This window comes from Callorhinus ursinus, unplaced genomic scaffold (assembly GCF_003265705.2).
Source record: "Callorhinus ursinus isolate GAN/ISIS: 27379988/994484 unplaced genomic scaffold, GSC_fseal_2.0 scaffold24, whole genome shotgun sequence".
Taxonomy (NCBI): domain Eukaryota; kingdom Metazoa; phylum Chordata; class Mammalia; order Carnivora; family Otariidae; genus Callorhinus; species Callorhinus ursinus.
In genome coordinates, this window is record NW_027397086.1 from 29,973,927 (window position 1) to 30,000,653 (window position 26,727).

Sequence of the window (26,727 nt, forward strand, 5' to 3'; positions counted from 1 at the left end):
CTGGAGAACATTATATAAAGCGGAATGGAACTGCTGACTCATGTGATAATTCTATGTGTAACTTTTTGAATAGCCAAACTGTTTTCCATAGCAGCATTTATATTCCTACCAGTCATGTTTGAGGGCTCCAATTTCTCCACATTCTTGCCAACACTTGTTATTGTGTTATTTTTTCCCCCCTTAATTCTAGTCATCCTAGTGGTGGTGCAGTGGTATCTCACTCTGCTTTTGACTTGTATTTCCCTAATGAGTAGTGATGAGTATCTTTTCATGTGTTTCTTGGCCATTTGTATATAGTCTTTAGAAAAATGTCTATTTAAGTCCTTCGCTTACTTAAAAACTGGGTTGCCTTTTTGTTATTGAGTCGTAAAATTTCTATATGTATTCTGGATACTAGGCTCTTTTCAGATACATGATTTGCAAATATTTTCTACCATTCTGTGAGTTGTCTTTTTCATTTTCTTGATGTTCTTTGATGTACAAAAGTTTTAAATTTTGATGAAGTCCAATTTATCTATTTTTTTCTTTTGTTGTTTGTGCTTTTGGTATTATATGGAATTTGAGATTTTGTCACCTGGACAAGGTCAATGGATAGGAAGAGAAAGGGATTTGAGGGGAAAGGGAACAGGGATTTCTCGAGGTCTCCATCTCTAGTTCAACCAGAAGATCTGAGCATTTATCTGCTTTATATAATGTTCTCCAGCTTAAATATATATATAATCAATAGATTAGAACCACTAGGTTGTGCTGCTCAAATTTTAACCATGGAAAACAAGTGTGAAACCTCGGTGTGTCAAATTGTTCTGAAAACTAGTCCTAAATGGTATATGTAGTAATTAAAACATTATGTGTTTCCTGGTTTCAATTAAATTTCATTTGTAATAAAAAAGCATACATTTTTGGAAAAGCAAGCAATGTTTCTCGCAAAATGCTCCATTTACCACACTTTTGGTAATTCAGGATTTGGTCCAAATCCAAACCCACTGTCTACCTGGTGGCATCTCACCCACACTGAAGGAATATTCTATGGTAAATATAGCCAAGTTCATGCACACCAGCTTTGGTACCAGGTGCTGTATTTGCCTGATGTCACAGAGCAGGTGAGAGTTTGAACCCAGGGGTTCCCATTTCAAATCTAAGGCTCTGTCCCCTAGGCCATACTTTCAAAGTAAAGTCAGATGAATCATCCATTGATCTTTTTTTAACAGACAGCACTAGCGTTACTAGCTGCTATTATTTTTGGAAGCTTTCTATATGCCAGGCATTGTGCTGAAAACCTTTACAGCTAATCTTTCCAACAACCCAGGAAGCGGTTCCGTAATTATCCTCGTTTTACTACTGAAGAAACCGAACTGAGGTTACATAACTTGTTCCAGCAACCAGTGGTAAATGTCAGAGCTAGAACTTAACCCAGAGCTGACTCCTAGACCCATATTCTGAACCACCAAGCAAGACTATTATTTTAAAGATGACCGGGTCCTGAAAACTGACCTCAGCCCCGCCCCTTCTAGATTACATTCCAGCAGGTATTCTCGGCTCTCGACGCCGGCGCAAGCTCCGCCCACCGCCCGCCCTTCCGCCCGGATCTCCTCAAATTGCGCAGGCGCTCTCCTTTTCAGAGGCTGTACTGTGGAGTCGACGGGTTGGCGGGCACGCTTCGGCGCGCTAATGCGCATGCACGGGGGTAGAGCCTCCGCCCTTTGGGGAGCTTGGAGATGGCGGCAGCCGGGGATGCTTCGCGGGAGCCGGCGGCCTCGGAGCCGCCGGCGGAGCTGCCTGCCTCGGTGCGGGCGAGCATCGAGCGGAAGCGGCAGCGGGCGCTGATGTTGCGCCAGGCCCGGCTGGCGGCCCGGCCCTACCCGGCGACGGCGGCTGGGGCTACCGGAGGTTTGGGCCCTGGCGGCGCCTGCCCCTTCCCTCTGGCGGGCCGGGTGCCGCGTCCTAGGTGCAGCGTCGGCTGCCCGCGCGTCTGCGCGCCTGTCCTCCCGCAGTCCCGGGAGTCCGGTCTGCGGGCCCTTTGAAAGCGGGCTATGACCACCAGCGGTTCCGCGCTGGAGCTGAGGCTTTCCTCACTGCACCCGGGTGGCCCAGCTCTCCTCTTAGGCTTGGGGGATGCAGCCGCCCTCACCGTCGGGAGGTGCCAGTCAGTGTCGGTCGGCGCCGTAGCTTTCCTTTTCTGTTCCAGCTGCGCGTCCACCGGTCCCAGGGGCAGTCCTTGTATAAAGCTTTTAGACTTGTCGCCCATTGCAGCAATCATCCTGCACCGCGCTCGAATTCATCCACTCAGCAAAGGGCGAATGAGTGCCTATTCCGGATCCCGCACAGTGCTCGCTACGTGCTGGGCACAGAGAGAGCAGACAGGAGCTACTGCCTTCGTGAGGCTCTCAAGAGTAGCACCTGTTGTGTTTCAGGTCTTTCAAGTTAGCTAACTTGATTCTCACTGTAAACTTGTTAAATAATTAGGGCAGCGTTTGGTACTGGTGTTTTACTGCGGTGGTAATTGAGGACCAGAAAAGGAAAGGGATCTGCTCAGGTTCATACCAGCAAGTGCACAAGCTAATCAGGACTAGAATTGAGCTCATCTGATACTGGGTTCACGGCCTTTCCTTTTCACCAACTGCTGCTTCTGGGCCAGGCATTGCCTCACTTTTAGGAATAAAGGCTGTTATTTTTGTCTGAATTTTATCTTTCCCCCTTTCTAAGGGCAGGCCTTGACTGCGTGTCTTTCATGTATGAACATTTCTGTCACTTAATTTTCCACTGTAGTCCAGTAATAATCTTCCCTAGGGTACTTAAAATAGTTTGGTTGACATGTAGGTCTTCAGGAGTGCCTCTGTAACGGGAAGTACGCATGTTCCTAAAGCTATATCCCATACTGTGTGAATAGTTGAGCACAGTTTGGAGCTGTGTCCTCTACTACCCCTTTTCATCAACCAGAAGAAAGGAAGAATGGCAGGAAGCTGGGGCTGGCAGCATGTCTTGATATTCATACAGACACTGAATCCACAAATTACAGCCACTTTTAATGGTTCTGGTCTCATCCTTTCTGTTTTCTAGTTTTCTTATTCCTTTCTCAAGTCAGGACAAAAGTTGTTTATTTGTGTTAATTCATATTCATGATTTCATAAAGGTTTGTACTAAATGACTGTGGAACAGGGGTGCAAAAAAGAACATAGACCGGTATTAAACTTCTGATCATGGAAAGCAGGGTAGAATCCACTGTGCTGTGACATGGGATACACCTCGCTGTGCCTCAGGAGCTTGGTTTTGACCAGCTGGAGTAGTCAAGACCTTAACTTGAGCAAGATACTGAAGGATGCTCAATCATGCCAAGACAAAGTCCCCTTTCTCTCTGCTGCTTTACCTTGCTGTTTCCCCAAGCCTTTAGCACCACATTCTAAGCAAGTTCTTCTCAGTCTTTTCCATGGCCTATGTCCTAGCTCAGACAAAGTGAAAATTGTACAGTATGCTGAAATAAAAGTACTGAAGATAAAAATCTCGGCACCAAATATAATATTGAGGCTTCCAATCTGTGCGTGGTCTATTTCTCCATTTATATTTAGGTCTTTGATTTCTTTTAGTGGTGGTTGCATTGTAGAGCTTTTACACCTCTTTTCCTAGATGTTATTTCTTAATTCTAATTGTAGATTCTCATGAATATTCTCCATATATAATCACATCATCTGTGGATAAAGACTGTTTTACTCCTTTCCAACCTTTATGCCTGTTTTATTTTCTTATCAACTTGCTCTAGTTGGGCCCTTCAGTATAATGTTCAGTAGAAGTGCTAACAGTGGACATCCTTGTCTTGTTTGATATATATTAAATTTAAAGAATCTGTTTATGCACAAAGGAACATATGGGCTTACCTAGTTAAGTCATTCACCACTTTTACTTTTCATAGGTATGGCTAATGTAAAAGCAGCCCCAAAGATCATTGACACAGGAGGAGGCTTCATTCTGGAAGAGGAAGAAGAAGAACAACATACAATTGGAAAAGTTGTCCATCAACCAGGTAAAGCGTATTTTCAGAAAATAGGTATCTGGATTGGTCATTTTGAGTAACTTGCATAATTCTTTGTAAATTTATGTTAATGCCATACTTGTCAGCTTTGTAAGAGGGATACAGTTTGGCAGTTTTGCTAATAGATTAAAAATTAAACAGATTTGGCAATGGTTAACTTGTGGTTTGTGTACTTAGGGTTGATGCTGTTATTTTAAAATAGGCAGGGATAGCCAATATATTGACTGATAGTATACTCCATTGTCTTGATAGGCCGAAATGAGGGGCTAGAACCCAAGAAATAAAATTTAGGACATTCTTTTATTTGGAGGAAAAATGGGATATATATATCCTTGTATCCTTGGGGAGGCTTAAAAAACCTATTTAGTTTTAGATGTGGCAACAGAAATGTTATATGTTCATCAAGGTAGGTAAGAGTCCTCTTCTATTCCACTGTTTTCAGATGCTGAGACTTGAAGGATTAAAATATTTGTTCAGTTTGGGTGCCATATTTAAGGGGGATATTGACAAGTGTATAGTGTCCAAAACAGAGTGGTCAAAATGGATGTCTTCAAATTGACATGTGAGGAACAGTTGTCAAAACTGGTTAGGTTTAACTGAGAGGACACGTCTAACTGCCTGTGAGTGTAAGAAGTGCTTCTCTCTGGAAGAGAGATTATACTTTAATTTGCTTTGGAGGGCAGAACTTGGAACAGTGGGTGACAATTACAATACAGTGAGGGAGGTTTCAGCCCAGTACCGTGCATGTATTTAGTACTTTGCACTTATAGAATGTTGGCACATATTTTATGTGAGTCTCATGGTGACTCTGTGAAATGGAAAAACTTCCTAACTGTGGGAATTGCTGCTTCTAAATAGCAAAACAGGGAGGGGTTCAGAGATTGAAAGACCTGACCAGGATATATTAGAGAAGCCTGTATGAGGAGGGAAGGCCTTGGATTAAAGACCTTTAACATCCCTATGATTTTATGAATATAAAGACTCATTGTAACTTTAGTCTGCAGATTTTGGATTCAACTGGGGCTATAAGCCTATACTTTCATTTAACAGGTCATACAACAAATTTTTTTTTTTAAGATTTTATTTGTCAGAGAAAGCACGTGTACACAAGCAGGGGGAGCGGCAGGCAGAGGGAGGAGCAGACTCCCCACTGAGCATGGAGCCCAATGCAGGACTCGATCCCAGGACCCTGGGATCGTGACCTGAGCTGAAGGCAGAGGCTTAACTAACTGAGCCACTCAGGCGCCCCATCACACAACAAATATTTATTGTAACCTGTTGTAGTGCCTTCCTGTTTAATGAAGGTATACCTGTGGCATTGTCTGTTACTCATGCATTGATGGTATGGCTGTTGCATGCGAATAGGACTTCGGTCATGAATTTGTGGAAGTTAGAAAAGGTGTGTGTTGGTTTGCAGACTGGCCTGGCACACAGAGGGCAAGAGACTGGAGGAGTCAGGCCACTCCAGATTGGTAGGTGGCAGCTTTAATTAGCAAGGGAATGTAGGAGGCGTCTCGGGTGGCTGCAAGATGAGTAGATCTCTGCACCCACCTGCCAGATCTTCACAGTTTATATAGAGGCTTACCTGTGTTCAGTCACATATTCAGGTCAGATGGCCTCAACGAGACCTTACTCTCCCAAGGGTTTGTCCTTGGAACAGCTCCCACTGTGGGATTGGTGGGCAGAATGAGCACTCCAAGAACAGGGTAGGGGGTGAGGAGTCTCTAATCCCCAGATCCGCCTCATAGGTCAGCTGGCCATCACATCCTCTCGATCACCTCCTTCAACAGTGTCCCCTTTGGGAGACAGATTAGAAAAGGTCCTCATTCTCTGGGCTGACTTAGTCTGGGAGAGGGAGAGAGACACTCCAGCAGATTCCCCACCTGAGCGCAAAACCTGTCATGGGGCTAAGCCTAACGATCCATGAGCTCATGATGTGAGCAGAAATCAAGACTCAGACACTTAACCAGCTGAGCCACCCAGGCGCCCCTCTATCTATCATGTTTTCTTTGTTAATTTTTTAATTTATTCATTTGAGGCAGAGAGAAAGAGCAATGAGCAGGGAAGAGAGGGAGAGGGAGAAGCAGACTCCTCGCTGAGCAGGGAGCCCGATGTGGGGCTCGATCCCAGGACTCTGGATCATGACCTGAGCCGAAGGCAGACACTTAATCAACTGAGCCACCCAGGCGCCCCTTTGTTAATTTTTAAAAAGCTTCAGCATAGCTGAGAAAAATCAAAATTATTTGGGCCATTAAATTATTTGGGTCGTTTGCCTATAAAGCAAAGCCTATCAAATGCTTTTAAAATCTAGAATAGAGGTTCATCAGAATCACTAGGAAGGTGCTAAGGGAAGGGGGGGTGAAGGTGATTAAAAGATATGGACTTCTAGTTATAAAATAAGTCATGAGGGTGTGTTGTACAGCATGGCAACTAGTTAATATTACCGTGCTGCATATTGGAAAGCTGCTAGGAGAATAGATCTACAAAGTTCTCATAAGAAAGATTTTGTAAACTATGGTGACAGATGTTAACTAGACTTGATAATTTCACAATATATGTAAATATTGAGTCACTATGTTAGACATCTGAAACTAATACAATGTCAGTTATACCTCAAAAAGATATGTGTGCACATGTGAGTACTTGTGTGTGCGCGTACATATGTGTACACACACATGCATGTATTTCTTAGCTCTGTCCACAGAAAGGGCCTTGAAGCGAAGATAACCCAGTGGCAGTGAGCATACCTGGTGTCCAGATCTTGGACTCTGATACTGTTCCCCCACCGAAAGGAGCCAGGGCCCTCCAGAGAAATAGCTGATTCTAGGGTTGGGGCAGGATGGCCACCAGGTGAGTTTGGAACATTCTGTAATGCCAGAAATATGTAAGTGTTTAAAAGTGATGAAAGTGTGTTACACAGCTTGAAGGGGCTCCTACTAGCCAAATCTGAGACCATTTGAGCACCAGAGTCAATAAGGACACTACTGAGTGATAAAGCCATTGGAAAAAAGAGGAATCTGTGAGTCTGTATCAATCATAATTAGGTACATGAGTGAATGAATGGTGGGGAGGGAAGGCCCTTGCTAGCACTAGACTGCCAGTTTTCACGTGGTAAATTTAAAGGGAGTGAAGGAGTAGAAAAATCATCATCATGTACATTTAAAATTTTCCATCATAAAGACTTTCTAAAATTAGGAAAATGTTCCACACATTTTATGGCTTTCGATTAATAATGCCGTTCAGTAGTCTCCTAATTGGTATGTCAGACCTCTGTTTTTCTCCATTCTAACACATTCTAGTAATCAAGTTTTTGAAGATCTTTGCCTATATTTTTAACTTTTCCTTTTGTCTATGGCCGTGTCCCACTAATATTTTATAAGGAAGAGTGATATTTTTGTTAGAGTTTGGAGATAGTGGAATTAAGGGGTGGTAGAATATTAACTGACCTTGTTGTGTTGGAAGTAGGTAAGGGAAGGCAGTGATAGGAATGTGTCGAACCAGCTGTGGACAAATGATGACTCCCTTCTTTCCACTGGGGGTTGTGGCAGTTCTCAGAGCTGGGGCTTGGCAGCAGCAGTCATCCTAAAGACATGCTAGTAAAACTTTCAGATTTGCTGAGAGAACCAGACTTTGAGATTTGCTGAGAAATTCTATAGGATAAAGATCCTTAGCCAGGTATTTGAAGTCCTCAAAAAAATTGAGTTTTACTCTACCTAGAGTAGTTTCTGTGCTGGGAGTTGAGGATACATAGCTAAATATAATCTTCACCCTCAAGTTTACAATCTCATTGTTGAGGTATTTACTCTGTTGGTGGTGGTGGTGGGGAAGGTGGAGTGGAGGGGGAGAAAGTTCCCCATTTGAAAGTGAATTCTGTGTTGTCTCTTCTGTTGACTTGCACTTTACTACTCTTTCTGTGTTATGTGTTAGTGCCCATTTTCCCTGTCTGTAAGCGGCCCCCTCTGCTCCCTTCTACTCTGGGATTCACCTCCTTTGTACTCTCAACAGTATGGTGGTAGGCCGAACAGTGGTCCCCAAAGATGTCCACATTCCAATCACCATGGAACCCATGATATATGATCGTACATAACAAAAGGGACTTTGCAGATATGATTAAGGTTAAAGACCTTGAGATGTGTGGGAGATTATTCTGTATTATCCAGGTGGGCCCAGTGTAATTATAGGTACTTAAAAGGCAAGAGAGAGGCACAGGGAGATGTGATTATGGAAGAAGCCAGAGTGACGGGAGAAGCTGCTACTGCCAGTTTGGAAGTTGGAGGAAGGGAGTCCTGAGTCAGGGCAGGACTGAAAATGGCAGGTAATAGATTGTGTCCTAAAACTTCCAGAAAGGAATGCAGCCCTGCCTGCACCTTGACTGTAGCCCACTGAGACCCATGTCAGACTTACAAACTACAGATCTGTAAGATAATAAGTTTGTGTTATTTTAGCCAGAAGATTTGTGGTAATTTGTTACAGTAGCAATACAGAGCTAATGCAAGCACCTTACACATGGTTTCGGGTTCAAACGTGCTTGATGAATTGATAGTTTTTTCCTTAAAAAATTTTTTTAAGATAAATAGAAGTTTACTTAATCATGGTTTTGTCTTTGATGTAAATGTATTTGTGTCCATTATAAAGTACATGCTGATAAACTTAAGATAGGGGAAAATACATTGTTCTAAGTCACAAAAAAGTAAACTTAAAGAATTAACCTTCCTTTCTTTAGGACCTGTTCTGGAATTTGATTATGCAGTATGTGAAGAATGTGGTAAAGAATTTATGGATTCTTACCTTATGAGCCACTTTGATCAGGCAACTTGTGATAACTGCAGGTACTTAGTTCAGATGATGTTCTCAATTGCTAAAGTTTAGTGTTCGCATGTAGGTTTAGGGCAAAACCATAATTAGATCCATGTGGATTTAATATTAGTAATTACAATTTTTGTTTTAGCTGTTTCCTAAAATTTCTGTGGTTTCCATTTTGTCAAAGAAATACAGGAAGCCTGTGCTTATCACAGTGATGAGGACAGCCCTGGTTCAGCTGTCGATCTGTCCTCCTTTCTGTGGGCCTGGCGGGTCTTTACCCTCTGTCATTAGCAAGTTCCTAACCCCTCTCTTCCCCCAGTCCCTGAGGGTCCCCTTTGTCTTACCCTGGGATATGTGGACACCTTCGTCGGAGGACTGGGACCTTCAGTGAGAGAGGGGACTGAAGGGGAGAGAAGAGAGGAGGAAGAGTCACCTTCTTCTCTCAGCCTTTTTCTTCTTCTCCTGGCCTCTGGCCTCTTCCTGTCACCCCAGGATAATGCTTCTCACTCCTCATGGTTCCGTCCCTACTGTTGACCCCAGCACGTCCTGTGTTGGTGTCTTTCATGCCCTAAGACCCCATCTGGGATTCTTACTGAGCCCTCTCCTCTGTTCCCTGGTCCTTCTTCTGGACCGGCTACCCTAGATCACCTGCTCACTTGCCTGGAGGACCTGGCTTCTCCGAGTCCCTGCTGCAGGGGAGGGAGACATTCCCACTGACTTGTTGCTGGGTAGAATCCTGAGGAGAGGAAATGGGAGATATTGCTCGACTCACGATCAGATCTGTGACGGGAAATGTCTGGCTCCCGGGGCACCTGGGTGGCTCATTTGTTAAGCGTCTGCCTTTGGCTTAGGTCGTGATCCCAGGGTCCTGGGATCGAGTCCCGCATCGGGCTCCCTGCTCTGCGGGAAGCCTGCTTCTCCTTCCCCCCCCCGCTTTTTCTTTCTCTCTCTCTCTCTCTCTCTCTCTCTGTCAAATAAAAATCTTAAAAAAAAAAAAAAAGTTAAAAAAAATGTGTGGCTCCCATTGGAATTACAAATTATAAACTCTGTTCCCATTGACACACAGTGGTTAAGAGCAACAGTATTATCACTTATTAAAGTATGGATGGATAGCTTTTGGGAACGAAATTATCACCTATAATCCTATTTCCCTGAGAAGATGGAAGCAACTAATGTATCAATTTAAAGAAAGTTGTGTAGTAGTCTGGAAAAAAGATACTTTTAAACTTTAATTAGGAACACAGCCCTCCATTGTGTTTCCTTTCAATATCTTCGAAGATTTTAATTTTAGTAGAGTACCTGTCCCTCTTTTAGCTTAAACTTCTAAGTTATTTAGCTTTCATAAAGTTATTCCCAATTTTAAGTCTCTCCTCCCCTCCCTGACCTATACCTCATTTCAGTGAAGGCCAACTTCATTGGCTGTTTCTCTCATCCCGTGTTTAATTCCAAACCCAGTTGGTTCTATGTTCCTTCCGTATCCTTGCTTCGCCCCCTTGCCCCTCCCACCACTACCTCAGCCCAGGCCGCCATCAGCCCTTGTCTGGAGCACGGCACTGGTGGTCTTCTGACTGGCCTGTGCCCCCAACTTGGCACCACTGGCTTCTTCTCCGGAGACGTTTTAGTCAGAACTCTCCAACGGTTTTTAATCCATGTAGACTAGAAGTGTCCCCACACTGCTTAGAGGGCTCCCACATGTCCGACTGGATCTCCCGGCCTCCTCACCGTCTTCCCTCCCTTAAGCCTTCCGGTCCCACTGGCTCACTTGCTGGGAGTCCAGTTGCGAAGCGCACTCCTGCCCCAGAGCCTTTGCACTTGCTGTTCTCTCTGCTTAGGATGTTCTTTCTCCAGCTGTTCAGAATGTTCTCTGACTTTTTAAGGGCCCTGCTCAAAAGCCCCCTCATCAGTGGCCCTCTTTGATTACCCAGTCTATCAAAATCTCTGTTCTTTACCATGCTTTGTGTTTCTTTATAGCACTTTTATCTGTCATTATGTTTGCTTATTGTCTTCTCCTAACCAGAATGGGAGCTTCATGAAAACAAGGCTTTGTCTTCTTTGCTGTTTTTCTAGTACTTTGAGTCATACCTGGCATGTAGATGGAGAACAAAATAAATGAGAAGAACTATGTAACTGACTCTACCTCCACTTTTACCTTGACTTTGAACAAGCTCAGAGCCAATTGGAAGCTCAAGTGTGTTGGGGTAGTTGGACCTTGTGTACTTATATTCCATCCATGAGCTATTTTCTTACCCATTGAGTCTTCTCATTTATATTTGCTGTACTCTTAGTCATTTCAAATCCACTGTGGCAAAGAGGGACTTCAAGTAAGTAGAAAGAAATTCTTATTAAATGACCTGGATCTGCTGCTAATATAATATAGCTTCTCCAGGTAAGTAAAAGATAAAGTATTTTTCTGTTTAGAATTTTTATCCTAACTTGACTGTGAGAGTTGAAGGAAAAACTATTTTAGTTTTTTAAAGATTTTTTCTTAATTTGAGGGAGAGCGAGCACGTAGAGTGAGTGAGAGAACCTGAGTAGGTGGGGAGAGGCAGAGGGAGCCAGAGAAGCAGGCTCCCTGCTAAGCAGGGAGCCTGATGCGGGGCTCAATCCCAGGACCTCAGGATCATGACCCGAACCAAAGGCAGACGCTTAACTGACTGAGCCACCCAGGCGCCACAGGAAAAATTGTTTTAAAATAATGTTTTGGCAAGCATGCCCCTAGGTTGTTGGACTATTTGAAAACGTAGTTTATTTAAAATAACTAACATAGTACTGGACTTAATTTATTTTTAGAGATGCTGATGATAAACACAAGCTCATAACTAAAACAGAAGCCAAACAAGAATACCTTCTGAAAGACTGTGATTTAGAAAAAAGAGAACCAGCTCTTAAATTTATTGTGAAGAAGAATCCTCATCATTCACAATGGGGTGATATGAAACTCTACTTAAAATTACAGGTCTCTGATACATTATACTTGGTCATTTTAAGTCCTTGGTTGGGTGAAGTTTTAACTGTAAACTAGGTATAATTAGTTTAGTTTTGCTTACAGAGCTAAAAAGATCCTTTTCCTTCTGTTTTGTATATGAGTCATAGTCGTATGTAATGACATTTAATAACATCTGGTTTTACTTTTTGGTGTGGCACTTTGGGGCAAATATATTACTATTAGGTAATGTTACTAGTACAATTTGGGAACTAAGTTGGGATTAAGAGTTGGGCCCCATTACCCTACCCGCCCACCCTCCAAATGAAAATCCTAGAAAGTTTCAGGAATTTCACAGATGCCTAAAATCTAACTCCACTTGGGAAATGCTCATCTGGAACAGTGTCGTGTCCATGTAACTCTGCTGTGTCTCAGAGTGGGTCTTCTCAACCTCACGTGTTGTAGTGGTGTGCAGAGATAGTTACCCACTTAGTGTGGGTGCCTTGAGTCAGAGCCTCCTGTATCTATCCCGGAATAGTACACACGTTCTATTTTTGTGCCATTATGTAAAAAAATGTTGGGAGGCATTGGTTTAGAGTAGGTTGACTGGAAAATACTAGAAAATTCTCGTAGCTTCAAATAAAATTAAGAAACTACATTGTAAAGCCAGTCACTTATTGAATTTTATTAAACCTAAGACACCATTAATTAGAAGATTCACCATTATTTTATGTATCATTAAAATGAAAAAACGCCAACCCAATGCTTTCTTATCACTTGAAGCTTTTATTTTATACTTACTGAAATAGTGCCATTAGATTTATTAGTTTATTTTTTTGTTATATATCACGCTTGTGCATACATACATAAGAAATGCAACTACAACAGATTTATTAAGGTATTCCTAAACTTCTTTGCATTGAGTCCAATTCTTCTGAACCACTTTTTGACTCAGCTGTTAAAGCACCAGTGAGCAGGTGGCTGGTGCTGCAGCATTTCAGGGTGTTAAAGTGTGGAAAATGTGATGTTTGAGAATTTAGGAAATGCCAGATATCACTTGATCATGTCAGGAAGAAATTTGAGTTTGGCTACCTTGACTGATATTTTGGTTCCCTTAACATATTGTGAGAGAGATCCTGAGCATAATTCTTAGTGTGTTAGTCTCCTAAGTGTAAATAAATGTTATAAAGAGTAAAGATATTATAATGTAAAGTTTTTAAACTAGAATAAAGACTTTAGGTCATTCAGGTACTAGAGTTTAAAAAAAAAAAAAAGTTGACATTGTAAAGATCCAAAGTTAGTAATGGACCAAGGAGGGAAAGGGCAGTAGTGACTGATTCTCTGTGGTGAGAGGTTTTTGGAGATGGTCTCATATTCAGATGGACTGTGGCTAATTGGTCTGCAGATTGTTTTGGCGAGTGTGACAAAACTCATCAGACCCACTGACTACTGGTACTTCGGTGGATTCGTGTGAAAACAGTCACAGAGAAGCAGTTACAGTCAGAGGACACCTCTTGTACTTACAGTCTAACCAAGCCTGCATTTAGGCTGAGGTTCCACAGGTTTAGATAGAGGTGTCATTAGGGTTGTTTCTTAGCACTATTTAAAATCTCTTCAAAATTTCAAATACTTATAAAATTGCCCTTGAATGAGATCATGTTTTGGTGTCCATGGATTTAATCATTATGACTTTATAATACTTAACAACTGAAATCTGGATTCTGTGTTGTAGATTGTGAAGAGGTCTCTTGAAGTTTGGGGTAGTCAGGAAGCATTAGAAGAAGCAAAGGAAGCTCGACAGGAAAACCGAGAGAAAATGAAACAGAAGAAGTTTGATAAGAAAGTAAAAGGTAAGTGGAGGGGTGCCTGGCTGGTTCTGTGGGTAGAGCGAAAGACTCTTGATCTCAGGGTTGTGAGTCCAAGTCCTACATTGGGTGTAGAGATTACTTAAAAATAAAATCTTAAAAAAAAAGTAAGTGGCTACATTGATCTCATGAAGGACTGTTTATTGACTTGCAAAAAGACCTTAGGTAAGTTGTTCTTGTTTAAAGATCTGTCACCAGTAGATTGGAATGTTTTTTTCATAGGTTGAAGCAAGAAAAGACTGAAAGTTTGCCCTCTGTAGGTTGGTGTTTGAGGCTCTCGGTGCAAACCTCAGAGTACGGCGGTTCTAAAAAGTGCGGAAATCCTCCTCCTAAAGTGAATTATGTGTTTATATAGGAACAATGGTAGATCAGGGATATATCCTCGGTCAAGGATTTGTCATCAGTTCAGTCTTAAATATGACTAACAGGGTTATAAAAAGGATATCCACCAGCAAACCTCTCTAATTGCTTAAGATGAAAAAATCATGCCTAAGTGTTAGTCCTCTAATTTAGTAGCTAGAAGGAGCCTTCTCATGTCAGCAAGTCTAATCATTTTCCTTCTATGTGAATAAAGGACCTAGAAAGATAGAGTGACTTGTTACATCAGTAGCCATTAGCGAGGTGAGACCGGAAGCAGGCTTTCCTAACCAAAAGTCTGCATCGGTATGTTCATTCCTCTGTCCATACATCGGTCTCTCCATTCCTTTGTCCCTCTGTGTCTGTGTGTCCATCTGTGCATAAGTCTGTCCATCAGCGCATCCAGTAGTGTCACCAGGCACTGTGCTAGCATCCGTGCTGGAGTCAGAGCTGGTCCAACTCCTGTTGGAGTGTGGTCAGTACCGTGATGGTGAGTGTGGGCTGCTGTTGGAGCAGTGGGAGCACTCTGCGCTGGACCACTGAATCCCTAGAGTCCAGCACGGTGGGCATAAATGTGCTTCCTGCAGCGGGTGTAGAGTCCTGGTGTGGTGTATGGTGCGTCCGGGTAGCATGTGTTTTATGTGTTTACAGGGTTTGTATACATCCATTTAAAATGAGTGTCTTAGCCATAATTAATAAATTTGCTTTTGTGTTTAGCATTTAGAAGAGATTTTGGAAGATAGCTCGGATGTGTTAAATAATACAACAGTAACAAAAATTGATTGTTAGCCTGCCTTGTTTCTTCTTGTGAGGATCTTTTTTCCTTCTCAGTACAAGATTGATTTGTGTGCAGTGCAAAAAAGTTGGGAAACTGCAAAGAACTTGTAGTAGTCTCCCGCCCAGAGACCATCAATAGTGATGTTTTAATGTCTGTTTTTCTAGTTCTTTTCTACACACAGACTCTTTAAAAATATTTCTTATAAAAATAGAAGCACTGTTGGACACTTACGAAGTTTATCAAAACCTCATAAACATCCTTATATATGTCTTTATATAAATTATAGTGACTTAAGAGATCAGCTCCTGGATTGGGGGGTAAGCACACTTCTCTGGCTTGGTTAGGTTTCCTGTGGCAAACTGTGCCATGTAGAAGCATTTCACTGAAGAATCTTCCCCACATGAGCCACTGCTGTACCAGGTCACTGGAAACACCAGCAAGGACCAACTGAGAGGCTTTGGAAAGACTTCTTTCAATTTGGTCCTTTCCTTTAATCTTTTATTAGATTATGTTCCACCTCACATTTTACCCCAGCCCTTCCTTCTTCCAGCATCAAGGAGAGCCTGGAGGGGGAAAGTAACAGAAGCTTCTTACTGGGCCTGAGAGAGAAAGGCAGAGTTACAGACTCATTACAGACCAGCCTGGGCTTGTTGGTAACTCCAGCTACCTGAATCGCCTCTACTCTTCCCTCTCTGCTGCCCCTCGAAGCCACTTTCCTGATGGTGTTTTGGGTATTTTGGTGCAGACTATAGTATATGGATAAAGGAATTAGAAACTTAGACCTGCAAAGTGATGAAATACTTTTATTTATTTTTATTTTTTTAAAAGATTTTATTTATTTGAGAGAGAATGAGAGAGAGAGAAAGCACATGATGGGGGGGAGGGTCAGAGGGAGAAGCAGACTCCCTGCCGAGCAGGGAGCCCAATGCGGGACTCGATCTCCAGGATCATGACCTGAGCTGAAGGCAGTTGCTTAACCAACTGAGCCACCGAGGCGCCCAAAGTGATGAAATACTTTAAAAAGGGGGGGGCTGTCTGTAATTTTTATTTAGATACTGTCTCTGTAGTTTGGTCAAGATGTCATCTAAAGGTGGCTAAGTTACTATAATTTGACTATAACAGCAAAAGATTATAGCATCTGTTTTACACTTTTTTCTATAAAAATCAAATTATAAAAATTTGATCCTATAGATCAAATATTAGTATGCAGAGAACAGTTCTTCTAAGATTTATATAATTTTTATAGGTATTTTATAGAAACATAAACTCAAATATAATTGGCTTTTTTTTTTTTTTTTTACTGTATTAAATTGCTATTAATCACCAGATAAACTGTGGATTTCCCTCTTCGTTGAAGAGTTTGAATTTGCCCTGAATTTTTTCATGGACCCTTAAGATTGGTTTCTTTAATTCAGTTCCATTCTTGTTGGGATGAAGCCTGTCTTTTTGAGGAAATTTTTCTGAGTGGTATGTTTTCCTAGTCTCTCCAAATCTAAGAGTGTTTTCCAGTTTCCTTTGCATATGAAAACCTGAGCATGCTCTTAAAAGCATTACTCCATTGTCTTGAGTTTTCCTGTGCAGAGATTGGTGTGGTACTCTGTTTAATTATGGCTCCTTCTCATTGGCTTACTTCAGAGGTCGGTGAACATGTTCCAGTTCTCCTGACTAGGCCACAAAGGGCTGAGAGTGGAGTAGACAATGTAGAGATTAGAAACGAGGAGCTTACCGTGCAGTTTGCTCAGAACAGAGAGGAATAAAAGCAAGTCTAAAAGTTTTTTAGTTGAAAAGAAATTGGAACCTGGTTCCTCTTGGTCTTCTGATTTTGATCCATAAAGAAGCTGACACAAAGCTTACTTCTTTATGGAAAGGTAAGAGATTATTTACCTGCTTTGAGAATGTGATCTACTTAGCAGTTTGGGAAAGAATTGGTTTTACCACGAAGAAATTTAAGTATAAATAGTATAAGGTATTGATAAATATAGGCAAAGTAAAAGACAAGAATTGTCAGCAAATTCAAATTGTTATAGATCTCTTAGATCCAAGAAGGCAGAAGTAGAAACGAGGGCATCACTGCTGCTCAGTTTAACTGGATTTCAGCAAATGCACTACGTGTCGCCTTTGATACTGGATGAGAACTCTCCTTTGGTGCAAATACACAGAACGTTTTGGGCTTGCCTGCCTCTCCACAAATAAGGTGGAGATGAGGCTTTTCTTTAAAGTTATACTCTGTGTTCTCTTACTTAGTACTGACAGAGGTAAGCCTTCTAAAAAATGGAAAATTATTCTTCATTGTTACTATGTACTCTTCCCCTCAAAAGAGGTGGGTAAGAAAAGCCCACTTGGGGGCTCCTACTAAGTGTGCGGACATTTTATATTCTGGCCTGTGGTTCTATTTATGACCGTTTTTGGGCTTCTCTCAAGAGTTTGAAGGACACAATTCCATGTTCCTCTGCTTCAGTGTTTGGAGGACAAGATAAGATCAAAGCTTCATGTTGATATTTCCTTGTGACTTTTCCTCTAGTTAACAAGAAGCCCCCTATGCAACTTCCTGCGCTTCCATCAAGTACTCAGAAATATTTTGTCTCCCTCAGCTAGTTCTCTTGAGTTTACCTCCTAAATAGCATTGGGCTTCTTTGAATACAAACTTTTACAAAAGTAGGATATTAGGGCAAATAAAATACAAGTTTCAGAGTGGCATAAACCAAATTTTTCATTGAAACAAGGATTTAAGGGAAGACTTCTTTGGGTAAAAAGAGTATCTATCTGAAGATATCCATAGGAAGACTGGTTACCGTGAACATTTTTATAAATTTCCAGAGAGGTAGTCCACTGCTTTCTGTGCTGTGAAATTCTAGGCCTGCAGGACTAGGAGATTGTAACCCGGTAACCTGCTGTTTTGTTCTCCAGCTCAGCTAGGCTTTCAGTGCTGCCTGGCATGGCCCCTCCTCCTGTCGCCAGGGCTAGCGGCGAGGCTCTGCCACCCTTCAAGGCTCTGCCCTTTCTGCCTTCCTCTTCTCACTCAGCAGTAGGTGGTGACCTCTACTTTCCAAAGTTTTAAGTTGCTTAAATGAAGTAATGTAAAAGATGTATTAATCTTTATTTAAAAAATTCATTTCACCAGATGTTGACATTTTGCCACACTTGTTTACACACACACACACTTTGTTGACCCATTTAAGAGCTGCTTGAGAACATTGTGATTCTTAATATTTCAGGATGTTATCTCCTGTAAACAGTGACATTCTGTGTAACTGGAAAAACAGTGTCATACTCAGTAAAATTAATAATGTTGTCTAGTATGTCTTAGACATTCAGTCGTTTTGATGTCCTTCACAGCTTTTTGGTTGTTGGATCCAAGGGCCAGTCAAGGTTGATGCATATCTGCCCTCTTTCAGGTCCCCAGCCAGTTTTGTTTTGTTTTTAGGACTATTGACGTTTTTGGAGACTGCCACCTGTTTTGCAGAATGTCCTCATTTAGGTTTATTAGCAGCTTATTTTCGCACAATTATATAGTGGGCATCTTGGTAGGAGTCCTTCCCTGGTGATGTGTCCGCGTGTGTCACGTTAGGAGACACATGCTGTCAGCTAAGAAAGGGATCCTCCGTTTGCTAGTGTGGTTGGCACGGTGTCTGCTAGATTTGCCCGTTGTCCAGGGGCCCTTTCCCCTTTGTAATTAGGAGGAAATCTGTGGGCTGGACTTGGGTACTGTGTGAGCATCTCCTTCCTTAAGTCTCACGCCTGGGTTTTAGCACATGGCATGATTCTTGCCCCAGTCTGTTGTTACTAGGCTGGATATAAATGGTGATTTTCTATTTCTGTTATTTCTGTAATTATTTGGCTTCCTTTGGGAAGAATTTTTTTAGTATTAGTTGGATTCATGGATTCTTCTCAAATCAGTGTTATAGTCCATTCCTCTTACTCATTCTGAGGCTCAAATGGTCTCTAATTTGGCCCCTTCAAGCTAACTCCTGACTTTTCAAGTTTTTATTTGGAAATCAGTTAAAAAAGTTCAGTAAGATTGCAGAGATTAGTATAAAGGACACGGGTTGTATCCTCTCTCCACAGTGATCTGTTAGCGTGATGCCATCTGTGTCATTTGTATTCTGCACGTGGAGAGGAGGTTGCGCATGTCACTCTCCCCCAGCGCTGCAGCACATGCTTCCCGGGAATAGCAGTCTCCTTGTGCAGGACCAGAGTGTAGTCGTGAGATTTTTATCTCCTCTATCACCCAGAGTCTAGTTCTGTTAGTTTGCCCAATGACGTCCTGTGTGGTTTTTCATTATAGCTCAGGATCCAGTCTAGGATCAGGCATTAGCTTGAAGTACCAAGTTTTTCTAAATTTCTTCATTCTGGAATATTTCCAGAGCCTCTCTCTCTTTTGACATTGACATTTTTGAAGAAGTCTGTTCCCCTCCCCATCTTGCTTTTTTAGAAATGTTTTTCATTTGGGGCTTTTCAGAGGCTTCCCAATGGTTAGATTCACGTTACGCATTTCAGGCTGGAGATGGTACATAAATGACCTGTTTCTTAGGGCATTGTATCTGGAGACCTACGTCCGTCTGCCTTCAACGATGATGTTAAAACTTTTTATTTCATAGGCAAAAAAAAAAAAAAAAGTTATAGCCAACCAAATATCCTGTTTCTCTTAAACACTTCCCCCGATTTAGCACTCAGTCACAGATGGTTCTTGCCTGAACCAGTCTTTAGTGTACTTTTTGCAAAAATGGTTTTTTTCAGTGCTCTCTCCATGTTTAGTCAGTTAGAAGTCTGCATTCTGCAGCATCCTTTCTGCCATTTATTATTGGTATGGATTCATGAATCCCTGTTCTCCATGGCTTTTGGTTCATTTCTGTCCTGATTTTGGTGTTCAGATTGAGATTTGAGCTAAAAGGAATCTTCTTTAAGCTAGCTCCTCTGTCCTTTTGCCATGTCTTCGTTGTTGAGGACTTGCTTTTTAGCACAATAACATGTATATGTATTTTTATGTCTGCCCCATATGTTATAAATTAATACCTTGAGTTCACACTCATATACCCAATTCTAATCCAGGATTTTAGGGTTCACTCTCGTAACTCCCTTCTCTGACAGTGAGAAATCTGATTCACATTATCCTTAATGTAGTTACTTGACGCCTCTGTATGTAATTTCCCATCACTGTTGCTAGCAGCCTCCACCACAGGGAGATGCTCCTTCCTTTTCTTGGGCTCCCTCCATCCTACCACAGATGCCTGCTTTACTTGCTCCACTTACTGGCTTTAGGACTAGATTGTTCAGGAAGGGAAAGAAGGCAAGAAAATGATAAGCATACCACTATTTTAGTACTTCCTTATTTTCTAGCACAAGTTTTTCCAGGAGTGTCTAGTAAATACTAAAAGATATGACTTTGTCCTTATTCTTGATAAACTAGCTGAAGGTTGGGAAGAAAAAGCCATAAAGTCAGTAAACACCTTATATTCAATTATGGCTAGTAAACTAGATTTTGTTGTCAGTATTCTAGTGTTAAGCAAATAGTTTTCTTCTCTCTTTTCCTGAGTTCACATAATGCTCAAGTTAGAGGTTAGCTTAGCAGTGACCGGGATGCAGTCAGATTTTGAGAGCATTTTCTCAGTGGAGTAGTAAAGGAAAAGTGGCTAGTGTACTTTATATCAGAACAAATTCGGAAGGGAGGTATTGGAACTCAAACAGGAGACCTCTTCTTGTCATTGACCGAAACCCTGAGGCATTTGTGCTAGTCAGCACGTGACTTCATTTTTTATTTAGAAAATACCCTAAGGTTAAAATAGAGTAGGACATTCCACGTATGTCTAGAAAAAATTGCTGCCTTCAGAATGTGACAGAATATAGGAATAAAGATTATTGTTTGGATGAACACGATTTTCCCCCTAGTTTGGAAACTGTCTAGAGGTGCATGCATTGAAGCCTGAAAATAGTGGTCTGACACCCAGTGCTTCTCATACTGCAGGTGGGAAAAGGCAGCACAAGCCTTTGTGGTTAACAGGAACCTGAGATAGACCATGCCGTTGGCATCAACTAGCAGTTTTATCTTAGGCACAACGTATGTAACTTCTTTGGGCCTTGGTTTTCTCATCTGTTAAAAGTGGGATGGTAGGGGCACCTGGGTGGCTCAGTCCTGAAGCGTCTGCCTTCGGCTCAGGTCATGATCCCAGGGTCCTGGGATGGAGCCCCGCATCGGGCTCCGTGCTCCACGGGAAGCCTTCTCCCTCTCCCACTCCCCCTGCCTGTGTTCCTTCTCTTGCTGTCTCTCTCTCTGTCAAAAAAAATCTTTAAAAAAAAAAAAAAAACTTAAAAAAAAAAAAGTGGGATGGTAGTTGTACTTAAAGGGTTGTGAGGATAAAATGTGTTTATAAAGTGCTTAGAACAGTGCCTGATACATAGTGCTACATCTGCATATCCTTAAGATACAATAAAGGCTGAAATACAAAGATTCAAGTATTTTGATACTACTTACAAATCTAAAGAGGATTAAAGAAAATGTGTGATCACTTGGTGTACAGTGATTTTTATGGTTGAGATTATGTAACATACTCTTCCTTAGGTAGTGTGCTGTCAGAGCTGGGCTTGATGGATCACTGGTCAGAAAAAAAAAATTAGTTTTTGATTCATCAAACTGGAAACGGAGAAGTTATTAGCTCATTAATTTCCAGTTAATACTAAGCATTTGGTTTCTTCAGGTAATGCAGTGTGAACTTTTAAAATGTGATTGGCTTAGTTGCTTTTCAAAGCATCCAACAGTTTTTTTTTTTTAAATGACATTTTAACATGATACAGTGGAAAAAGTTCTAAACTCTGGAATAACTGACCTGCGGTCACAAGCTATTTTTGTTCCATTTTCCTACCTGCAAAATAAAGTAATAAAATAAAAACTGTGGTTCTTTTCAGCTCTTACTTGCTTTTGATTCTTAGATTTAGATTGTGCTTTGCAATAATTGGCAATCCCTCTCCTAAAATATTGCTTTCATTTTGTAAGATAAGGAACTGAACAGACTTCAGGTCAGGTGCACAAGCAGTTTCTCTAAGATGAAACCCCAGCATAGTAGCCGACTTCTTGGCTTTCTAGTTCTCTTGCAAGCAAAGCTTGGCCTGCCTCTTACAGAAGTGGCCTCTAATGTACAGAACTTTGAAATGCATCTCGTCCTGAGTTATCCTGGCTGACTCCCCTTTCCTGCTGTGGCACCATTTTTCTCAGCTGCTTGAACAAATCCCATTTTTTAAACTCCTCTTTTACTCATCTTCTGAATTTTTTTGTTTTACTGTCCCTCTTAACCCACTTACCCCATTTCTGTGTATCCCATTTCACGCAGCTCCAATGAGTAATTTTATAGGCCAAGCTGGCCAAGGTTCTAGAATCAATTTTGATTTGTTATAAAATTAATGTAAACCATATTTGGTTTACACACACACAAGCAAGCTTGATGGATTCTGGGATTCAGCTGAATAGCATCACTGAAAGGCTGGCTTTTCCTTATTTCTTAGAATTACGGCGAGCAGTAAGAAGCAGCGTGTGGAGAAGGGAAACAGTTGCTCATCAACATGAGTATGGACCAGAAGAAAACCTGGAGGATGACATGTATCGGAAGACTTGTACTGTGTGTGGCCATGAGCTGACATATGAGAAGATGTGACTAGTTAAGTGTCAAGTATTCACAGATGAATGAACACTCGTGTAAATAATGCTTCAGGAAGAAATGTGTATGTTACGGCTTAAGAGCAAGTTTCAGTTAGAGTCCAGCAGGTCTGGTTGTGGGCAAAATACTGGGTCTGGGATTGCTTTTCTCTACAACAGGGATGGGAGCTGAGGGGTGGAATAGGTTCAAAAGTTAGGTTAGAGCTAAAACTGAGAAATAAACCAAACCAAACCCTAGATTGGAATAGGAGGAAGAGCTTTTAGTAAGGGCAGAAGCAGCTGAAGCAGATTCTTCTCCCAGCAAACAAGGGACAGTAGTAGATCCTGCACCCCGGAGGCTCGCCGGGTCTTCTAGATGCTGTCTCCACGTGAGGGAGTGGAGAGCTGCTGTTGGACAAGGCCTGACTGGACAGCAGGAATTGAGTCGTGGCAGTCTGATCATGTTTTCTGTATCCTTACAGTTTACTACCATAGGCCCTAAGGTCCGTGTCTAGATAGCCCTTTTCAAATATGGATTAAAGTGGAAAAACAGCCATATTGTCTTATTGATCAAAAAAGGTACTAAGTTTATCCTAACTTGTTAACATTTTACAGAGCACTTACGATGGATCAGGCAGGTGTGATGCGAAATGGCTTACAGGTATTCTCATTTAATCCTGGGAGGGAGGAGAACTTCTGTGTTTACTTAGCACTTTTAAAGGATGTGATAACCTACAACCCGACATCACCCCAGGCATCTGGATCAAGTTTAGCTAGTCAGTTTTGCCCATCTTGCCAGAAAGATCACAAGGTAGTTGGAGCTAGTAGGAGGATTTGTGCTTGACTACAGGGTCTGTGCATTTTTTTTTTTTTTTTTTTTAAACAAAACCTGTTCAAGTTAAGATAAACTGGGTATTTTCAAGTTGTTCTTTGACATGGCTTTTTTAGTCCGGTTGCTACAAAGAGAATAGGAAGTTTATATGTTTTCATCTTCCTTTGTAGATCAGCTGTCCTGGAGATTATGCTTGAAGAAAGGCAAGTCCAAACTAGTCCAACTCAAATAGACTTGAGACTGTAATTACTAATTGTTCTCTAAGAATTCAACATAGAAATGTTTAGTATATTAGTCAAGTGTTGATTTTTTTTTAACGTGCCATGCTAATTACTGATTTAGTAAAAATTTATTCAGAACGGGTAGCAAGACCTTCCTGGGACCCCAGAAAAGCTTCCAGCTTGATGTCAACAGAGTAACAAGGGGTCTAGGCAGCTGACAACGATATTAACTGCGTGGGCCATAAAGAGCCGTTGCGCCCCATGGCCCTAGGTTCAAATTCCACTTTTTAGCTGTGGGCCTTGGGCAGGTTACTCCATGGGCCTCTTTTTATCTGCTGGGTGGGCACAATCATCTCTCAGAGGATGGTTGGGAGGATTAAATAGGGTGAATCTGGCATGTGGCACAGAGTAGCCACTTGTTCATGAGCACGTATTCTAATCAGGACAGTATAGTTCTAGATTTGTCTAGTTTCACGTATGCTTCTCTTCAGTCTTTCATCACTTGAAGATGACCCCAGTATCCAGAGAACACTGACAGCCCAATGTATTCTACCCAGGTTGGCAAGTTCTTTCCTCATTTTCAGGCATAATTACAGATTAGTAAATTATACAACAAATTACTAAATACTTTCCAGGAAGAGCAAGCAAACTTATTTTCATATGAACCACTGCCTGAATTATTCCCGGAAGGGAGATTTAGAATCAAGGAAAACAAAGCATATGTTCGTTCACTTTGACAAAGGAAAGGTTAAATGGCATTGATAGAATATTTAACGTTGATTTTTTTGCAGATACGGTAGTGACATGCCATTCTTTTGTATTAGCTGCTTTAGGGGGGAAAGCAGCTACTGAATGTTTTTGCTCTTAATACTTTTTGAAATTCAACTTCTAGGTTTTTTTTTTTTTTTTTTTTATAAACTTAGCTGCCAAACTGTACAGAGGAGGGTCACATCAGGCAATATTACACATGAAGAGAGGATCCAAGAGAAAAATTCCTCTAGACTTGGGATCAAGCAGGTATAACCAGTCAAACTGCAGTACACTGGGATAGGGAGGGCTACAGGGCAGTATAGGGTCAGTTACCAGAGCCTTAAATGGTTATCGTTTTGGCTTCCTGAGGACAGGAGCCATGTCTAACTGACTGCTGTTTGTGGGAAGGAGGAATAGCATAACCAAAAGAATATTTAGACAAGAACCTGGGCGTTAGTCCCTTTCCTGCTAGTAACTTGCCCTGCACCCTTAATTCTGTGAATAATTGTTTTAAATGGTATGGTATTTAAAAATCCTAGGAATTCCTATCTCTTGAGTAGACTATATTCTGTAGCCACTAAATGCAGGGTAAACAAAAGAGACTGGGTAACAATATGAAAAATATTAATGCATTCTAAATTTATGATGTAGTAAGTTAAAAATACCTGTGTTGTACACAGGCACAGGAATACTACTTAGCAGTTGTGGGGTTGTTGATAAAAATTTTTCCTAAGGTTTAGTGAAGTCTTAAAATGCTTACAGTTTGCAATGTCAGATAATCCTTTATGCTTATTTTATGTGCATGCTTACCTCAGTTAAGCTTTAATACTGTACAGGAAACAAGCTCAAGAATTAGTAATTACTTGCACCAAGTTCTGTAGAAACAAAACCCAAACCTATATCTAATTCCAAGTACAGTTTTAGCCAATCTAGGTACTTCTAGTTCCACTTTACCATGTACCTCACTAGTGGGCCTTGGACAAATCTGTCTCTGAGACTAGAGGAGATGACTAGATCGCTCTCAGTTTCCCACAGCTGCCACACAATGGACAGCACTGGGGGAAGACTTCAGAACGCTGGCTGGCTCTGTTTCACCCTCAGAGATTGTGGTTTAAATTAGAATATAACTGTAAAGAATTTGGGTAGTGCTACTCTGAATAACATTAATAAGTAATGTCTTAAAATATTAAGATACTTTGGAGAGAGAATTCCAAATGAGGGAAGTAGACGTTCAATAAGAAACCACTGATTTTCAAGTAGACTGAGATGATAAATCATGAAATACCAAAGTTTAAAAAACATTTTTAGTTTTATTTCAGCCATATTAGGTTATCCATGAGCTGGGAGAAGCTATGCTACTTGATAGTAAACCCACTGGTTCTATATACTACTTTGTAAGCTGGACCTCTAGTGTTCACATACCTCAAATCACTTTTGTGCCTTAAGGAGGAAAAAATGCCAGAAAAGTTGTATCTGTCACATATATAACACATCCTATGGTCATCGTCACATTGTCAGTCGGGAATTTCTGCTCTGTGCGGGCAATTAAAGGTAATCAATGCTTTATTCTTCACTGTCCTCCTCCCCCTCCCCCTTTAGTAAGTGAAAGGATGCTACAAGAAAGCAAGCATTCAAACCATCAAAAAAATAAGACAAATTATTTTGAGCTATTTTTAAAAAATCTTGACGGGGGAATAAAAGGACCCTCAGGCCTGTAGGGCACAGAACTGCTGGAACACAGCCAGGATATGAGGATCTAACTCAGCAGTGAAGAGCAGGTTCTCCAGGGTCACCATGTACTGCTGGATTATTTGGTGATGCTGTGGACACAGAAAAGGGGAGGCTTAGGTCAGGAAAAAGACCACTTGAGCAATCTTGCGGAACACTTCCCTCAGCAGCCTGCCCACGTTGTGGAATGGTGGGAAGGGGTAGGAGGAAAAAAGTGGTTATGCTTGAGAGGAAGAATGGGCTCCTGAAAAGCCTTAACGTTAAGAAAATGTAGTCGGAAATAAAGCAGGTAGGATGTGCAATAACTTAGAAACCAACTGGCCAGAACTGGATTTGAATGTAAACGTAATTCATGCTTGAGAGCGGTGGCGGCTGCAGGCGGGGCGGCTGGGTCCCTATGGACCAAGACAAAAGTAGCCCAGACAGGGACTGGCCCAAGATGAAAAACCACCCAGGAAAGCGGATGAAAACTATGGTTGCTGAGACATGAGTAAAGATACTTGGCACTACTTTCCCTTTTTCGTTTTACCGGTTAGAGCATTTAAAATTATTTTCTTTTACAAAGAGATAACAGATGACTGGCTAATTCTCTAGTAACTACTCCACAAAATAAGAAACCCAAACTTCATTTTGTCTGTTAAAAATAAACAGCTCATCTGTCTCACTGAAAATCCGACCTGTTGAGGCTATGCGGCGGGGGCGAAACGTGACAGAAAATGCCAATCTCTTCTATGTGTGCCTGTATGACTTGCACATACTGAGGCCCCTGTAGGCCTAGCGAACAGCAATTAGGAATCTGGATGGTAGAGGAATCGTTTAAGC

General features: G+C 41.5%; 2 protein-coding genes across 10 annotated transcripts in view; one reads left to right on the plus strand and one right to left on the minus strand.

Annotated features, from left to right (window-relative positions):
• The first annotated feature begins 1,667 nt into the window (after positions 1-1,667).
• XPA (XPA, DNA damage recognition and repair factor) overlaps positions 1,668-26,727 on the plus strand; it is a 59,630-nt gene continuing 34,570 nt past the window's right edge. The window contains exons 1-8 of one of the 8 annotated variants that reach the window (XM_073876693.1): positions 1,668-1,887; positions 3,905-4,015; positions 8,748-8,853; positions 11,618-11,783; positions 13,483-13,600; positions 22,245-22,396; positions 22,990-23,035; positions 23,377-26,181. In XM_073876693.1, coding sequence (XP_073732794.1) covers positions 1,716-1,887; positions 3,905-4,015; positions 8,748-8,853; positions 11,618-11,783; positions 13,483-13,600; positions 22,245-22,393 — 822 coding nt within the window. In that variant the 5' untranslated portion in view covers positions 1,668-1,715 and the 3' untranslated portion in view covers positions 22,394-22,396; positions 22,990-23,035; positions 23,377-26,181. Of the gene's footprint in view, positions 1,888-3,904; positions 4,016-8,747; positions 8,854-11,617; positions 11,784-13,482; positions 13,601-22,244; positions 22,931-22,989; positions 23,252-23,374; positions 26,182-26,727 lie in introns of those variants that run through there. The other 7 variants (XR_012373548.1, XM_073876691.1, XM_073876689.1 and 4 more) reach the window with 7 other exon arrangements.
• NCBP1 (nuclear cap binding protein subunit 1) overlaps positions 25,468-26,727 on the minus strand; it is a 38,237-nt gene continuing 36,977 nt past the window's right edge. For both annotated transcript variants that reach the window (XM_025888271.2, XM_073876687.1), the window contains one exon: positions 25,468-25,997. In XM_025888271.2, the coding sequence (XP_025744056.1) occupies positions 25,884-25,997 (114 nt within the window). In that variant the 3' untranslated portion in view covers positions 25,468-25,883. The remainder of the gene's footprint in view (positions 25,998-26,727) is intronic.